The 18,436-nt window shown below is 47.7% G+C and overlaps 1 protein-coding gene and 1 long non-coding RNA gene across 4 annotated transcripts in view; one reads left to right on the forward strand and one right to left on the reverse strand.

The window, feature by feature from the left end:
* The window catches only part of MARCHF4 (membrane associated ring-CH-type finger 4), an 83,641-nt gene that overhangs the window by 39,238 nt on the left and 25,967 nt on the right, over positions 1–18,436 (forward strand). Inside the window, exon 2 of one of the 2 annotated variants that reach the window (XM_084523662.1) lies at positions 16,643–16,804. In XM_084523662.1, the coding sequence (XP_084379788.1) occupies positions 16,643–16,804 (162 nt within the window). The remainder of the gene's footprint in view (positions 1–16,642; positions 16,805–18,436) is intronic. The other variant, XM_084523663.1, reaches the window with a different exon arrangement.
* On the reverse strand, positions 1,055–7,280 carry LOC311438650. 2 transcript variants are annotated; one of them, XR_014694243.1, is made up of 3 exons: positions 7,165–7,280; positions 4,817–4,941; positions 1,055–4,496 (listed from the first exon to the last, which is right to left on the reverse strand). It is a non-coding gene; the product is annotated as an uncharacterized lncRNA (long non-coding RNA). The 2 variants fall into 2 exon arrangements; XR_014694244.1 differs by having other exon boundaries at positions 4,817–4,947; positions 7,165–7,278.

Raw genomic sequence — 18,436 nt, forward strand, 5'->3', positions numbered from 1 at the left:
GTCTTAGTGCTGAAACAGGGCTGTAAAGGGGGTGGTTGGAAAGCCATCACTCAATTGCGGCAAGACAAGAAGGTGTCTGTAGAGCACCTTGTGGACAATCACCTCGTATCCCCCAAATCCATCAGCCTGGGCATCGCCCCCATCCTTGTCCCCAGCCACGAAAGGAGGAAGCCGTCCTCTCTCCCCTTTTACCAGAACAACTCAGACAGATTTAATGTGGGCAGCCCTTTGGGGAGGGCTCCAGACTTGAACTCAGCAGCTTTTGGACTCCTTCTGTTAGGATCTTCTCCAACTTTCTGCCTTTTTTTTTTTTTTCCCCTAACAACACTACCCAGGGCAGGTCTCCAGAGTTCAGTGTGTTTAAAAGCCATCCTTTTCTGGTGCTAAATCTTGGGGCTGAAAGCCTTTTTAGAGGCTCTTTGAACAGGTTTTTCTAAGATCTAGGCTTCCATTGTGCTCCTTCCCTTTCTTCAGGTCTGAAAATTAAGTGCTGCCTGACTTTTCCAGGAATTTATCCCCCGAGCGCTCAGGTTTCGCTTCCTTTCTGAAAACCCAGAACATTCACAGCATCGGTGAACTCAGGGGTCTGAAAACGAGGAAAAAAATAAAGGTTTCTCCTTTCCAGCTCACTGTCAGGAGAGGAGCTGAACCCTTCAGCCAGGATTTAGGAGAGGGCTCAGCCCACAGGGGTGGAGGTGTCTGCGCTGAGGAAGAGGAGGCAGAATCGTGCTCCCGACCACACGACTCCAGGCCGCGAGCCCTCAGCGGGAGCATCTGGATCTGCTGATGAGGGTGGGGAGGCGAATCACCAGAGACCGGCATCGGGGGTTATTTTTTCAATCAGGTTCCTCTCCTGTTTCCTCCCGAGAGCCCCTGAGCGGCAGCTCTCCGGCAGGGAATCGTGTGGTGCTGTCAGTCATTCATTACCGCCGGAGACGTTACGTGCTGACGGCAGCCGCATAGGAGCAGGGGGTGTCTGAGGGACAGGAGGTAAATTTACCTCCATCTATCATCTCCCCCTCCTTGCTGGGGCTCGCATGACTTTGTATCCACGTCGCAAAGCCAGGGCTATTATCTTCATTTCTGTGACCGGATTTTAATGAGGCGACTCTTTTATTTCTGCTTTACATTCACTGAATGACTGGATGCAGAGAGGAGGCATTGCACAAGGATTAAACCAGTAGCAAATCTGCCAAAGTGGCAAGCCAGAGCTGCCGTCCACATTCCCCATCCCAAATCTCCCATAGGGGCTGTGATGGCCACCTGACTCCAACCCACAGTCTGGGGTTGTTGTAGGGGATGGTCAGGGGTTTTGGGTGAAAGCTGCCCTTGAAAACCCACTTCTTACTCTTCAGGATTAAGGCTGTAAGACCACAGAGCACAAAAGACAGCCATTGTTTTCACAAATGTTGCTTTGCCACCCCTGCAGACAAAGGATCTGGGTAGAGATAATGACAGGAGACTCCGCTTGTGCTCCTATGTGGTGAGAGCTGGTAGTGCTGAGACTAGAGATATGTTGGTAACATCCTGGTGGAAATGAACCCTTTGGTTCCTCTCCTCTTGCAAATTCGCCTGGACGCACAGAACCACATGAGATAAAGCAGAGGGAAGTGAAATAATGTAAGCCATACAGCAGCACCCACTATTTTCCCATTCTCCATGCTCTCCCACATGTTGGATTCCCATCATCTGTAACCTTTTGCTTGATCAGAGTCCCTACTACGAGCCTTGCCTTGGCCAGAGCAGGATCTGGAGAAAGATGCTGTGGGTTCTACATGGCTGTCCCTGGCAGTAAGACCTCCTCTAACATCCAGGTGGAACCTTCCCTTTCATAAGGGGATGCTCAAACCCTTTATAGTTTTATCACTGCAAATACTTTACATTGCTATCATAAGAACCCTTTTTCTGAGCCTTTGGCATGTATTTAATGTATTTAGCATCTGCTTCATGCTAATGCTGCTGTTTGTGTTTGCTTATGTGAGAGCACCAAAAGAACTGGTGAGGTACAGATTTTCTTTTGTTCTCCCAGAAATATAAAGGGCTTTATTCACACAGTAAAGATATATTTAAATCAACTGCAACAGAAAGTCCATCTCCTACTTTATGTACATATAATGTAATTTCAACTACAATCTAAAAATGAGGAAATTTATCCCTATGAAAGCTAATTATATTCAAAGACAATTAGTATAAATGAGATGTCAAGTGATCAAAAATATTTTTGCATTTATAAAAGATTTATATTCTACTCAGCCTGATTGTGCAGGAAAAAATAATATCACATTTCAGATTTCTTGATTGAATTTCTGGCACTGAGATCCAAGAAGAGAAATTCCCAGGCGCACAGGGAAGGTGACCATGCTGCATCCTCTATACTTCCAGAAATGTCCAGAAACCAAGCAGAGTTGGCCCAGGGCACTATTCTCAGTGATTACTCAGGGATTAATAACAGATATGGCACAGTGAGGGAGCATCAAGACTAATTCATTGGCCATGGCTACTTAAAGGTTACTGCTACAGCTCACAGCCTGAGTCTTATTTGAGTATCATCACATCAAAAAGCAGGTGCCTGCATCTGCCTCAGCCTCCATTAGGGCTGCAGGGCAGGAATCATCTCCCCAAAAATAAGTCAAACCAACCCTGCCCTCTCTCACCTGTCTTGGCAAGCCCCTAAATCAGGGGCACAGGGAGACAGCCTCAGATAGAGATGTCTGCACAGAACATTGCATCTTAGATGTGATAAATCTCACCCTCTGTATCTCTCAATTGAGGCATTTCTCTTGCTGTCAGTGCCTTTCTCAATATTCCTCTCTATTTCAGGTTTTTTTTTAAAAAAGGCTGATGTTGTTGCTATCTATAGGTTATGCAAATGAAACTTTTTCCCAAAAATACACTACCTTGCTTTGCTATGTTTCTAGGTAGAAGGCAGCTAAATAACTAGATCACCTTGACTTGGCAAAGGAATAATAGTGGGGGACTATAGGATATAAATATAAAATTAAGGGTAGAGTGGAAGAAGAGAACCTGTAACAATTAATTATTCACTGCTTCTTCCAATTTAAACCAAAGGAAGTCCAGATACCTGGTCTGAACACGATAACAGGAAAGTGATCCCACAGCGCATCAGCTAGGCAACTCATTTCCTCAGGATGTTGCAGGAGTGGAAAAAAAAAAAATAAGACACCTGAAAAATGGATTGGAAGTTATTAAACTCAGTAGTTCAGAAGTGACCTCTGTGAGCTTTTGGTATGGCCCTGTTCTTACAAAGATTGCTGGTGTGAAACATCAGCTCCAACCACTACTGCAACCCCAAGAGGGATGCTAATTAAAATGCAGTTCTCCAGTCCAGGGCAGAAGGTGCCTGGTGGTGATGGGAGGAGATTCAACAGATATTAGCAGCTTTAGAGGCAACATGGTCTTCTGTCAAAAAGACAAGGAGCCCAGCTGGACTCTAGGAAATGGGAGGCTGATCTGCTGTGTGGCCTCAGGCAAACCATTTCCTTGGTATTGTTCTTGACCCCAGTCTGTTTTATTAATACGATGGTAACCCCTGTAGGGCAGGAGCAATATTTTACCACTTGTGTGTTCATTTCTTAGGAGAAAACAACCCATCTCTCAGACAGGGCCTCTCATTGTGCTTGCAATATAGACCCAAATTGATAATTAGGTCTTTTAAGGGAAAAAAATCCATTCCAATGTGTATTTTACCCTGCATATTTGAAGCTGTTCCATTTACAGACACCCTCCATGTGTCACTCCACTTAGAGTCTCTGATGCAGATGGTTCAATTATTTATTAATTTGGTTTTCAAAATATCCTCAGAGCATTTCATCAGGAGACACTTCCTTCAAGGTCCCATTTCCACTAGTCACTAAGAGTTTTGCTGTTGAATTTGATGGAGATCAGGATCAAGACTTCTCCCATCCTTTCTGACATTTCCTTTCACACACAAACAGCATCTTGGGCCCGGAAAGGTCAGTTACTCTTGTGATGCACTGATATTTTTAAAATGTCTAAAACTGTGAGGATTACAGCTTAAATTTCTACTTCCATCCCTAGAGTGTCCTCACATCCTCATAAGCCATGGCAGCATGGACATGAAAAAAGGCATGAAAAGTTATGTAAATTATGTGCTGAAAAGCTGGTTTTCTTTCTGCAGTCCATCCCAGAAGACTCAGGACATCTGGGATGTTGGCCACAGGCACTGGTTTTAGTGGCAGCTCTTTGGATTTTGCCCCACTCTTTGCCAGAACATGAAGCTGACCAGGCAGTTCATCCAACTACAGCTGGATTGGGCATGCCCATGACTCAGGGTTTTTCCTTGCTGTAACATCAAAGCTGTCTCACTGAAGAATAAGCATGGCCCATCTCCATTAACTAGCCATGGAGCAGGCCACCAGATGCATTGATGTGCTAGGACAGAGCACGGAAACCCAAAGGCCAAATTCATCTGAACCATGGGGGATTCAATCATCAGCTTGGGTATTATGCCCTTTCTGTGCAAAAAAGGTAGGGGAAAGATGCACAAAAGGGGTCCAGAAGGCGCTTGATCTATGCCAGCAAGCTCAGTGCCCTGCCCCACATGCAGGAGCAGCTGGAGAGGTATGGAGGACATGGACAGGTCCTTGTTTGGCCCCATGCCCTGTCATCCAAATTCAGCCACAGCCAGGTTAAGCCCCCTTTTGTTGCACTGAGTAAATTTAGAAGCAGTTAGTTAATTGGTACGTTTGTCTCACACACACTGAATTACAGCACAGAAAAAAAAATTTACCAGGAATAAAATAATTGTGGAAAATGAAAGGAACTGTTTAATTACCTTCTGCAATGAATTATTTGGACAATCCAACATTTGAACCAACGAGCAGCAAACAAAGGAGTTCTGCTGTTCAGAAACGCAGGTTCCCCTGGCACTGGTCCCCCACGTCCTGGGTATGAGCATCACTACACCTCAGGAGGAAACAGACCATGTAATGCCACAGAGACATAAAACAGGGCTTTGTTGAAGGAAATCTTCAGCCCGCCTGGGCTTTTGCTGCTGTGCCACTTCATGTTTTTTCTCTTGTTTTTAAACCTCCTCGTAACCAGGCGTTTCTGCCATATAACAACACTTTGTGCTTTAGGAATAGCTCAGATCCTTGCTCTGCCACTAAAAGGAGGCAGCATGCAAGGGAACAACTCAGGGTTCAGTCCCAGATGGGACTTTGGCTGGTCTGGAGTTGATCTACTGGTGAGCAGTGCCAAAGGTGTGTCACCCTCTCAGAAAACCTAAGTCCCTAATGCACAAATATTAGAAGTTTGATAAACATGAAATTTTCCAAGATAACTTCTGAAGTAGGCTGGTCTCACAAGGCTCTGATTTACAAGGTACCATACAAATAATATTCCTACACTTGCTACTGTAAAGTCCTGCAACACATCATAGGAAGGAAGATGTTCATTTCCTTGCGTCAGACATTTCTGCCCCCAGAAAACTGAAAAAAGCAGAGGAAAGGTAACTGAGCTCCTTGAGAAAGCCTGGTATCAGCTCACTTGTAACACAGAGAAAGACCTTGGTGGAATAGTTGAACACCAAGGTATTTTTGAATGACCACAGTGCTTATGGGCTGGAAAAACACAAGTATGATCCTGCAACATGGTGAAAAACAGTCCCCTGCATCATCTGGGCAGTATTAATGCCTCTGTCTGGCAGCTGGGAGGGCCGAGCAAGGACAGTGCAAGGCACAGATCACCCATTCCTAAAAGAGTGCTTCAGTCCAGGATCAAGACCGAGTGCTTCAAGGACCTCAACGTCTCTCAACGCCCCTCCCCAAAATATTTTGCAACAGGAATACAGTGGCTAGAGGTACAGCTGGAATGTATTTAAGTTGGAAACTTATAAGCAAGTTTCTAAGTGACAAAGTAGAGAGGTTTCCAGAAGTTGGGGCATCAAATTGAACTGATTTTATAGTGAGCAGAGCACATTTGCAAGCAAATTTATATGGCATGCAATAACAGGAGGCTGGAACTGGCCGCTGAAGCAATCTCTGCAATCTTTTATCTGCCTGTTCAAAGCTGGCTCCAATTTCTTGAAGTACAGGTGATTTCTCAGTTAGCAAGGGGAGATGTGTGGCTGTCCACCTGCACCAGGACCTTTCCCCATAGCCCAAATCTGCTCCCCACCATCTGGGATCTTTGTGGATATGGACTGGAGGATGACAGGTCTATGGAGATAGAGTCAAGGTAGAGGACAGAGCAACAGAAACCTCTGCACAAAAGAAATGCCTTCCTTCTAAAGTCAAACCAGCTGTGCTCTTCCCAGAATAATCTTCCTCAAATGCCTTTGGGCTTGTTTCTCTGGCTACAGGGATAGAGGTGTGATTTTTAATCCAGAAGCTGTTCAGAAAAGGCATTATGGCTCATGATACATGACGGTAGGCCAGAGTCAGAGCAAGGAGACAACCCTGCCCAGGAGAGCATCACCCAGGTTAAGGTGGCCCCATTTCTTCACTTTCTCACATTGCTTTTCTTTGACCTTTGCTAAATAAGCAGTCTCCCTCCCTGGTCCTGCAGCTCTCAGCAGGCCACATTTACACTGGGCTACCTGTTCCTCTCCAGCCTTTTAGGACTTCTAGCACAGGCATTCTCCTCTCCTCCAAGTTTTGTAAGCTTGAGTCAGGGCAAGCGATCCTCAGGTAACCACTGAAAGCAACCAGCTCTAAACTTGCACACTTGTGAGGGATGAAGTAAACTTCAAATTGGTAAACAGCTTATTGCTGTTATTATCGTTCAGCAAAGCTCCTAGTTCACTAATATAACTGGGTGATTTAATTCCAATTACCATTGAATTGGTGGGAAACAATTGCTAAGGAGCATCCTCCAAAATCATTCTAGGTATGTGGCACTTGCCTAGCAGACAGCTCTGAGAATCCCCCAAGTGAAACAAGTTCTATTTCCACCCAAATAGGATTTAGCAAGCCACATAGGAGAACAGAAAAAGAGTCTAGGAGAAGAGTCATTGCTCTGAAGAAAACATCCCAAAGAAAAAAACAGCCTCTCCAGCCTGCTGCTGGCAGAACTTGCCCCTTGGATAATACAGGTCAAGAAGTAGTTTTATGAAAGTTATGAAAGTGTGAGAACTAGTTGCTCGGTTTCCTTGAAGAGTAGTATTACAGCCCCAAAGCTTACCTTGAATAACCTATCTGCTCTATTGTAGACCCATCCCAAGCAGTTGCTGAGCAGCAAGACTTTAGAGGAGGAACAGAATATTGCAGCCAAACCCTAACCCTCCCCTCTTTTCTGCTCTTAAAGGGTATACGTGGGATGCTCAGGTTCATCTTATAATGAGGGACCAGGCTGGGGAAATGAGCCTGATGACATGACACAAGTGTCTTTAATAACTAAATTAAGGAGAAGTCCTGGGTGGAAGTCCTAAGACCCATTTTGGATATGTGTGTTGTTGCAGCAGCTGCAGGGTGGCACTTCATGAAAGCTTGCATGGCATGAGGGAAGATAACGTTTTGGAAACAAAATTTTAAAAAATCATCTGCTACTGCTCATCCACTTCAAACAAGGACACAAAAATCAGACTAAGGATTTGTGTGTGAATGTATTGAACAGGAAAAGTCCCTGACTACACGGACGTGCAGGGCTACGATAACTTCTTTTCCCTCAAAGGATCTTTTCCCTTCCAGACAACATTGGCAGTGCTCTGAAGGGCTTTCCACATAAACAGGTGGACAGGGCTGCCCAAATGGACAGAGCAGACATGGGCTGCCCTGGTACTCAAGGCCAGGGCATGCTCTGACTGCCTTGGCAGCAAATGCGTGCCAGCAGAGCTCATTTTCCACACAGTCTGGTGGCTGGCCACATTTAATCACCTGCACTTCAACAGCCTCCCTTATTCAAGATTTCAAAGCCCCCGACAAATGCTGATAAATGAAGCATCCGATCGGCTGTGTGCAGTGGATAAGCATCATTATCCCTGGATAAAGCCAGGCTCAGGGCATGGAAATTGCCCCAAACCCAATGCCACAGGAGCTGCAGGAGGGGCTGGGGCCTGCCCATGTTGGCCTGGGGGCACCACGGGCCACGAGGAGAGCTCGTGGCTGCTGCAGCTCTTTCCCATTCCCACAGCATCACCGTGGAGGGTGATGGCTGGTAATGAGTTTCTTTAGTTTTGCCTGAATGCTTTCAGCTCTGCAGACACAACTTCTCCGTGTTCAGCACCAAAGAGCAGATGAGTAGCTGATTACACACTACCTTGCCCTGAACACAAATCTTCACAATTAGTGGGACTTCTCTAGGTAATACACATCTGTAAATAGTGATCATTTCTCTGCTCATCTCTTTACCAATCCCAGTTCTGCAAGGGCTGGGGAAAAAGAAATGGGAACTTGCAAAAACCTCTGAAAATCCTTCTAGAATAACAAAGTGCAGGAGTGGTGTGCTCACAGATCTCAGGGCCCTGTCAGGGCCCAACCCTCAAGCCTGTCAGCCGGGCCCGTGTCAACCTCATGAAGTGCAACAAGGTCAAGTGCAAGGTCCTGCACAATGGTCAGGGCTATGTCACTGTCACCCATCGTTGACACACAGTAGCTGGGATGAAACTTTCGGGTAAGAGAGTTAAATGTAGGAAGAAAGGAAGAAAAGTGATGCTTTTAGCTCAGTGCCCCAAGAAGTGGGGTAGGGTGGCTGGGAAGGATGGAAGGCTGGGAAGGACATTGCCAAGGCAAAAGAAAAGCCCAACCAGGATGAGGCACTTGGACATTCCCTGTGCAGAAACACAACTTGCTAAGGTAACTGCAAGTTTTTATGGAGCAGATGTGTTGTTTGAGAGGAAAGCAGCCTAATTCCTAGCCAAGGAATATGTGGGAAGGCCCTTCGCAGCCCAGAGACTGAATGAAATAATCTAATCCAGGTGTGGTAGGAAAAACTTCGCATGGCAGAAAAAGGTTCCATATCTGATAGAGCAAAAGCTATGGGGAGGGAGCAGGAGAAGTGATCTGATAGTGTACAATAAAGACCAACAACAGAGAGGCTAATAATTCATATTTCAATAGGGCATCTTTCACGCTGAAGGATACAAATGAGTTTTTCCTTTTGGCTACTGTTTGAAATTCAGCCACCTCTGGAGCGGAACATAGCCATGCATAACATCTGACACTGCCTCAATGTTGATGTATCTGTTAATATGCAAATTGCCAATCAGTATATCTTCAAAAGGTTATTGCAGAGTCAGATAATAAATCAGCCCTATGTAATGCTTATTATCTGTATGCTGACAGTGCCAAAACCTCGGAGTCCTGGCATTGTTTATGTACACACACGTCTCTGTGTGTCATTCAGTATGCCTGATACTGTTCTTCTGCAAAAGGAGGACCAAAAGAAAGAAACAGAAAATGGCCTTTGCAACCCACTTCACTGCAGTTACTTCACTGCAGTTACGGCTGTTCTAACATTAGTTCCTGCCTTTTCTCCTCTCTGTTTTATATTGTCTGCAAAAGGGAAGGCTGCCTGCATTCTCCAGGTGGAGGAGGAAAACACAAGGCTTTCCACCAGGAGGCATAGGCAGGCAAAGTCTAAAACACGTAGATTCACACAGCTTTGGATACAGGAGGTCTTTGGCCAGGGCAGCACCAGAAAAACAGAATTAATGTAGTGCAGCTTCTCCCAGCACAGCACATCTGGCACCTTCATTCGGTCCTCTTGAGCTTCTCTCGGCTGGAAAGTTGTCATGTGAGGCGAGGGGATTTGGGGGTTGAGCCTCCCGCTCTCCTTTCCCATGGTCTATTTTTGCTGCCGGCACCACAGACATCTCCCAGGCTGTCCTACAGCTCCTTCCCCTGACCCCACCAGGAGGTGTGACCAACTCTGCTGGGGAAACACTCGGTGCTGCTGGCTGGTTTCTAGCCCACTGCCAGGAAAGGCAGCTCAGCCTTGTGCAGTAGCTACAGCATTTCCAAAAGAGCTCTGCCTCTGGTGCATATTCTTGCCAGCAAGTGTTTTGACTTTTCTCCAAATATTTAAGTGACCTTCTGGCAAGATGTGAAGGCTGGGCTCTTCAGCTCCATCACCTACAGTCCCCAGGAGCCAGGATCCTCCCCTCCACTACTTTCCTGGTGTATTTTTATTTAGTATCTCTGCTTGCAGGGCTGCCTGGGACTTTAAAAAGAAATGCCTTCCCCACTAAGATACTCTGTAGTAATAAGGAACTTGATCTCACACAAATTGGGATGTTCTGAGAACCGTTTTAATTTCTGCTAATCGGCAGATGAAAAATGAATTACTTCAGATGTCATGTACTGCCGCGTGAACCTCGTAACGTTTGGAAAAGCTGTAACAGAGTTACCCAGTAATTGAAGGGCTTTACATGACTGAACTTTGTAATTGCATATTCTTCTCCTTGGCTCTGGAAGGCAGAAAGGAAAAGCAGATCAGGCCTTGTTTTAATGAAACAGTTGAGTCCTACAGTGCTACCAAAGCTAGAAGTAACCAAACTGCTCTCGTTATTAGGTATTGCAGCTCCCTACACCAGAGCATGTTGGGCCCTGGCACCCCTGGGTGCACCGCAGACCAGCTCCCAGCTGGGATATGCTGGGAACACTGGGAAGATCCTCTGTGCTTTTGTCTTCACGCCATTACTGGGTTCCTCTTATTTAACATGCATGAAGATCCATTGGTCCCCTGCCCTTTGTCCGGGCTGGGGGCCACTTGATGTTGCAATGTCAAGCAAGGACAAATATTGCAGAATTGGGATTCTCTCAGCTGTTGTGGTAAAAGGTTTTTCAGCTTTCTTAGGGGAAAAAAAAATAATATATATATATATATATATATATATATACACATAATCCATTGCTGTTTATTTCTTTATCTTTGAAAGCAGGATCTATCATCTGAAGAATCCAAGCAGCATCTATTTCTGTGGATACTCCACGGCTGCTCCTTAGTGGCTGATGGCATAACGTTGTCTGAGATGGCCATTAGCTGAGTATCGTTATGAACAGCTTCCCAGGGAAGTAGCTGCAAAGTTCAATTTGCTGAATTATGAGCACATCTCTGAGAAGAATTGCATTATATGGTACTTGCATGCTGAAAGCATTAACTTTATACTTTGAACTTTTAAAATACTCATTGATGGATCTGATGAGGATTGAAGAAGTAGAAAGGTGAAGGTCTCAATGGATTAGAGATAATAAGGAATAATTGGTATCTTTTTTCCAAGAAAAAGAAGTGGTATACTTAGTAGAATTCTATTTTCCTGAGGCTTTTTCACTAGAAGGAAAAAAAATTAAAAAAAAAAAAATTAAAAAGCCATTTGTATAAAAAAATTAATGGAAAATCTCTGTAATTGGTACAAACCATAACTTAAGGGCACTTGATTTGTGCTGAAGAGCTATTTGGCTTCATGGAGTCACATCAGATTTACCCCAGCATCCTTGGGAGGTACACTCTTGTATCTCATGCAGAATAAATCTAAGTGTTGTCTAAAATACTTTATTTTTTAATTAAGAAGAAGCAGAGTGAAACAACAGTGAATTTCTCTTTCAGAAGAGACTAGATCATTCTGTCCCACAAAATGGATGGGGTCCACAAAAAAAAAAAAATTCTCCAGAAGTTTAAAACCTGGGTGAAAGCCCAGGAGCTATAGACTCGGACACTTCTTCTCGGTGCTGAGACAGCTCCCGCTCTGTATTCAGCGCCAGTCGGCAGCTGAACGCGCTCCAACACCCAGGAGCTCAGGGGTATTCAGGTAGCTTGATTTCACATGCGCAGCGCCGTGATTTCTGTGCACCGAAGGCACTTCACTTAATCGGTGCTATTATCACACCTGATGAGGCACAGCAGGTGATATTTGAGATGCTTGCCTTTTGATGCCTTGCAACTGAGCAACATTTAGCAAGAATTACTTAAATCAGCTAATCAAAAACAAGTTCAATGACATTAGGATGAAGTGGGCTTCAGAACACCTAGGCAAAGTTATTTATCTTGTGGAAATCCTTCTTTAGAAGGAAAAGCAAATAATTCCCAATGTGATCTATAAGCTCTCTGCTCTTTGGGCAATGGATAAGCAGATATAATTCCTGAAAATCCTTTTGTTATTCCATATTTCAGGCAGTGTTTGAGTTTGTTCTTGTGGAACAGATCTTATAACCCTGTACAGCCTGGAGCCTGCCTCTCGGAGACAGGGAAGCAGGGTGGTGGGGCTGCTCGCGGGTGGGATTTTGGTGCTGATGCATGCAGTCGGCGGTAAGGCACAGGGCTGCCCTGGGGGTGACAGCGGCTTGCCCAGAAATCCACATTCGACCCCATTCCCAGCAATGGGGGTGGCCCAAAGGGACCCTTAGGGACTGTCCTCCCCTCTCCCTCCTTCAGCAGGAGCTGTCCCTAAGCAGAGCCAGCCCCCTGCATCCCCACTGCCCTCCTTTCACAGCCGGGTGGGGTTTGCATCCCTCTCTGCCCTTCACCTGCCTGAAACAAGGGTGTCAAAATCCTCCAGAGCCCATTGAATGAAAAACGCCCTGTGATTCTCTGCTGCTTGGAAAAAATGTGTGTTTTCTGCTGCTTTAAAGTGCTTCTCCTTAAAGGAAATTGATGTTAAGCCATGAGACACCTGGTCCCACCTCCCTCTGGCCTTTCCCAGTGGAGGCAGGGATGCGCCCAGAGCTGGTGCACTGTGCCTGCCTGCAGGCAAACGCATCGGCAAGTTACTGTCAGCTAAATATTGAAACAGCTCGACCGAGCTCTTTTTCTTTCTTTGTTTCCTTTTTTTTTTTTTTTTTTTTACAGAGCCCTGTGTGGGTGCTGCTCCAGGCAGCATCAGTACTCCCAGGCCAAAATCCCACACCAAAACCTTCGGGTGGGCAGCCACGGGCTGAAAACCTTTCCTCTGAGGCTCTGTGTGCCCTTCTGGCCTCCCAAAACCTTTCACCCCCATCCAGCCCCCAAGCTGGAGGGCAATGGTTATCCTTCAGAGCAAGGCTCCCATGGCTTACAGACCTGGCCGCAAGGCTGGGAACCATTTAGGAGTCCTGGAGAGATGCCACCCATGTGGCCGTGTTTGGTGATGTCCCCGCAATGTGGGAGACACGTCTGGGACACATTGGGTCCACTCACTGAGCCCACACTTAGTGTCAATCTCTGACAATACCAGAGAATTTCATTCAGCACACACATATTTATATCCTTTAATAGTTGAGAGAGAAAGCACAATGGAAACATGTGGCTTCAGGTTTTCGGAGGTAGTTATTAAGTGTCCCCTGTTGTCTGTTGCTGGCTGGCACAGCGCTCGCACACGGGAGGGGACACAGGGGAAGCATTTGAGATGCTGGTAGCAATGCGCGTGTTTAGGTTTAAAAGGATGGAGGGGCAGCTCCTGTAAGTGAGTGTGAAGACAGAGCGATTATTAGCACATATTTATTGGAGTTTACCAGCTCTGTAACAATGGGTTTCTCTTTGCCATCAGACTTAATTCCTCTGTAATTATGTTCCTAATATAGAAATCATTTGGCATTTATTTGCCATAATAAAACTTCCCATTGCATTTAAATTCAATGTGAAGTTAAGTGTATTTAGGAGACTCAGCTGAAGACCTGAAATTAAATATTCTTGGTTTCCTTTTCCAAATGAGACAAACTCCGAGGAACCCTAGCAGTCAGGTCCACGTGTGCAGCTGCTCCTGTGAGCAGTGGATGCTGCATGCAGGTACCCAGCGGGAGGTGCCAGCCCTGCTTCCCCCTGCCCTGCATTTCCCTGGGGCACTCATCCTGCAGGCGATGCTAACACCTGATGCTACTTTTTGGAGCTGAGCAGGGAAAAGGCGCAGCCGAGGAAACGCTGCAGGTGTTAGGACCACCACCAGCCGTCCCAGTTAGCAGTACAGCTCTCACTGGTTTTCAAACTGCTGGCTCTAGTAGCTGGCACGTGGTTGACTCTGATGTAGGTCAGCATGGCCACGTCCTCGCCCAATGCCACCACGGGCCCCAGCCCATGACCACCAGCTGGCAGGCGAGCAGCCACAGCTTCAGCAGCAGCCTGCAGATGGGTTCCCAGCACTGGTAAATGACAAATAAAATGGCCAGGGCACCACACTGCCATCAGCATGCAGGAGGGCTGACGCTGATCCTGACGTCAGTATTTTCTCCCTGGATATATCGAGCGTCAGAAGTGCGCGTGCTGGCAGTAATGTTTTTCCCATCCTTTCTCTGAATTCCTCCCAACAGGCGGAGAACAGCAGGGCCCAGGCAATCCTTAACCACTCTGCTGTGCCACAACGGGCTCAGAGCGGGGTTTTGGAGGGAGAGGGCAGAGCTGGGAGAGCCCCGGTTCATCTCCGGCAGTGTGCTCCTCCCCGGGGTGAAGCCAGGCCATCCTCTCCTCGCCTTGCTGCTCCTGAAGACAAGCTCCCATCCTGGATGACAAACAGCAAGGCAGGTGAATTCAAAGCCTGCTTGGTTGTTCCAGGGGGACAAGATGGTACTGAGCAAGCTGAGGATGGATGAGCCAGGGAGCATTTCTCCACCGGCTGCTGCCAAAGCCAACATGCTGCTTCAGCTGATCCAAGCGAAGGGATGGAACTCTACAAAAGGAAAACTGCCAAAAAAAAATATGTTGGGAACGATTTTCTCCCTTCAAAGGGTCTTTGGAGAACAGTCTCCAAATGGGATTGGTGGGAATGCCATTGTCTGAAGCACTGGAGGGAGCGCTGTGCAGAGCCGTCTGCTGTAAACCTGCAGGAACAGACGTGGGGTTTAATTCCCAGCTCTCGGGGCTGCGAGCTGTGCCTCGCTCTGGGCTTGCTTTTGTGCCTTCTTCGCAGAGGTCCCTGCGCAGTGATTCCTCCGTGCCTGTCACAGCCAATGGGCCGTTCCTAAGCTGGCTGTGCAGCCGGCGACAAGGCTCCTTCCCCTCTGCTGTACAAAGGATTTATTCCTTTAATATGCCCCCGGTGTTTATTTTTCTGCTGGTACACGAGCGCCTGTGCCCGCGTGTGCATGCGGCAGTGCTTTATGAACGCCTGCTGTGGACAGAATTGGGCTTCACAGTATGCAAAGATAGCTGTGTGCCACACACAAGGATATCATCCTTCACACGGCTGGAGAAAATGCGATAAATCGGGTTTTTGCTGGATTGGCAAAAATGAAGAAATTGGGGGGTTCATCTCCATGGTCAGCCCTGAGCCCTTGCAGGAGGTGGCTGGGCTGTCTGGGATGCAGCATCCCAGTTAGGGGAGGGGGACAAGGTCCCCACGGTGGTGTGGGATGTTTATGGGCATCTCTTGGCTCCGAAGAAGTCAGATTTCTTTGTCGCATTTACTCCAGAGACCAATAAGACACAGCAAGTCTCCCCTGTGCACCCCCACAGCTCATTAGACAACACCCAGGTCATTCACTCGCTCCGTGGAGCCCCACAGGAGACCCTGGTGTGTGGTGTAGTGTCCTGAATAAAAGTTCACGGATCCTAAAGCCTTCCTTGCTTCCCCCTCTTTTAGTCCCCTCCGGTGTGTGATGGAAATCAGTGGCAGGTAGAGCCGAGCCCGGTTTTGTAATGTAAACAGTTATTTACAGTTGTGCTGAAATTTCACGGAAGATGACATTTTTAGGTCACCTCGCCGAAGCAAATGAAATGATTAATGCGTTTGCATTAGGTTTCATAAAAAAAGGCATCACTCTTGCCCAGCGTGACTCTCGCTTCCTCGGGCCCTCAGACCCTGAAAGCGAAGGCAGCTTCCCACCGGGTTCGGCAGGAGCAGGATTTGGCCTCCTAACCTCGGGCAGCTGGGGCGGTGGGCATCATTGCTGCATCCAGCAGCCTCAGGTGGTCACACTGGGGAGGACCACGGGGCTGATCAAGGTATGTAAGAAGAAGAATCCTCTCTCTGGCACCAGAAGTGTGATGCCAGCCTTCCCCATCCTATTGACATTCTCATCCTGCCTTTAAAAGCTTTTAAACCTTGGGGCCCAGCTAAACAAACGCCCAACTGGGGGCTCTGCTGTGGCTTCTAAAAGCGGAGAGGCAGGGGGTAAAACTCTTATTTAGGTTCTTCCCTAAATAAGCGACAGCAAATGACTGTGAAATGAGCTCTGAGCTTGGTGTGCAGAGGGGAATGTAGTCCTGCGGTGAACAGGATGACAGCACCTGGGTCAGAATAATATCGGGGTTTGCTGGGTACCCCTGCTTGAGCTGTACCAGGAGCAAGGGAGCGAGGCAGGAGGGCAGGGCTTTGGTCACTGCTCATAAACCAGCAGCCTTGCTCTGGTAGCAGAGGGCCAGAGGCCTGAGCAGTGGCTTCCAGTTTCCAGCCGAGCCGCATCCACTTGTTGAGGTCTGGTGTGGATGCTCTGGTGTCTAGGAAGAGCTGCGCTCGCGGAGCTTTTCCGCTAGCGGTGATATTAGGAGTCTCTCACCTACCCGGGTTTTTCTTTTCACAGAAACTGTAAAGTGTGAGTATCTCAGACCTCTACATCTCTGTCAAACTGTGTTCGCATCACCCAAGAATTACTGGAGGTAAAAACTGATGAAAGCAGCCCTATTACCCAAGCCAAACCAGGGGAAGCGGGACCAAGAGCAGATGGGTGGCTGAAGGAGCGCCTTGGCCAGCTTCTGTGCACGGCCTCCTTGCCGTGTGGGAGGAGGGAGCCCCGCTGATGCCGTCTCTCTTTTGCAGGGGGAGTTGCTGAGCCCATGTCGATGCGACGGATCGGTGAAATGCACGCACCAGCCATGTCTGATCAAATGGATTAGTGAGAGGGGCTGCTGGAGCTGCGAGCTGTGTTACTACAAGTATCACGTCATTGCCATAAGCACAAAGAACCCTCTGCAGGTAAAGGTACTAGAGACATTTCAAAGTCTATTTATTCTTGTTCCTCTTTTTGTTTCTGGGAGCAACTAGGTTTTGCTGGCGTGGGTTTTGTCTCCTGGCACTGCGATCCACGCGTCTGAGCCGTGTAGGAAGGGCTGTGGGGGCTGCTCCAATGAAGCCCCACGTCCTGCCTGGTGGTACTGGGGGCATCCCTCGAGGGTCTGCTCTCTCTGACCTTTGACAACTCCCACATCCATTTTCTTCCTGCTTAAAACACCAGTGCGGCTATGGTAGTGCTGTAACACCTCACAGCCCTTCAAATGCGTTTATTTTTTTGGAGACCACAGGTATGCCACCATCTCCCAGCGCAGATGGGGACACGAATTTGAAAGAGTGTTGGTGCGAGGGACAGAGGGGGTGAAGGGAGGGCTCTTCCAGCTCTCCTCCTGCCACCCTTTTCACTTCACTGCTCCCCAGGATCAAATGTGTCCCAGCACAGTGCTAGAGGTGCTGGCTCTGGTGCTCTGGTCTCTCCAGGCCTGATTCTCAGTGGATATACACAGGTGTGCACACAGCAGGTAAAGCCCATCCTGATGTACGAGTCTGCGAAAGGCAGCCGAGGACCCGCCTTCTTTCTCGTGTGAGTTCAAAAGCACCACAGCTTATTAAATCCCAGGCTAGTAATTCAAAATCAAGATACAGAACGGGGGAAAACTGTGTGACTGTTAAAAATGGGATAATTTATCCTTAATAGCTATTGATTTATTGCTGGAGCAACACCTGAAGACGGACTAATTGCTGCACGCCTTTGCTGAGCACCATTAGTGCCTCAGACGTAAGGAAGCATATTAGACTCAGGCACTACCATTTAATTAGCATCATCTGGGCTGGAGAGACATCGCAACAGCATGCTGTGCTTTAGACACCAGAGCAGTGTCTGTAGGGATGTCTGTCCGTCCAGCACCTGGCTGCACTGGCTCTCTGGTCTTCTTTTTCTCCAACAGCCTTTGCCAGTGATGGTGCCCAGCTGTATGGGGTGGGGGACACACAAACCCCTGCTCTCTCCTCCAAACTGCCCTCTCTGGGTGTCTTTCTCTGGGCCTGAGGTCACTGAACACAGTGAAGAAAGAGGCACAGCCCTCCAGGGCTCCATACTGAAATGAAGCAGCAAAATTAGTGGGACGTCGTGGGGCAATTTTGCTGGGGGGAAGGAAAAGTCTCCCTGCTCTCTGCAAGTCCCTGCAGCTTCCGATTCGATTTTCCCTGTGCCGTGGCCTGGAGAGATCAGTAGTTTCATCCCAAGCCCCAGACCCAGGGTGCTTTAGTTTCTTGGCTCCAGTAACTCAGACCAGATTGAAACACAGGGTGGGAGATGTGGACACAGCAGCTTTTGTTTATTTCTGGAAATCTGGTCCATGAGTGCCCTCATGCTTCATGCATCTCGGGCTGGGGGAGCGATGCTGAGCAGTGCTTGTGGCCGCAGATTTGTGAGCGTGTGTGTGGCCAGCACTGCCTTTGACCTCCGGATGCTCGATGCAGAGGGGAGGAAGAAGCAACTGGAGTGAAAAGCCACTCGCTCTGGGATAAATGCAGCCTGTGTGGAGCCGCAGCTGTGTGCCCAGGCACCCTGTCTGGTGTCAGCACGAAGGCACTGCTGCG

The sequence above is a fragment of the Aythya ferina genome, assembly GCF_964211825.1.
Source record: "Aythya ferina genome assembly, chromosome: 6".
Lineage (NCBI taxonomy): Eukaryota > Metazoa > Chordata > Aves > Anseriformes > Anatidae > Aythya > Aythya ferina.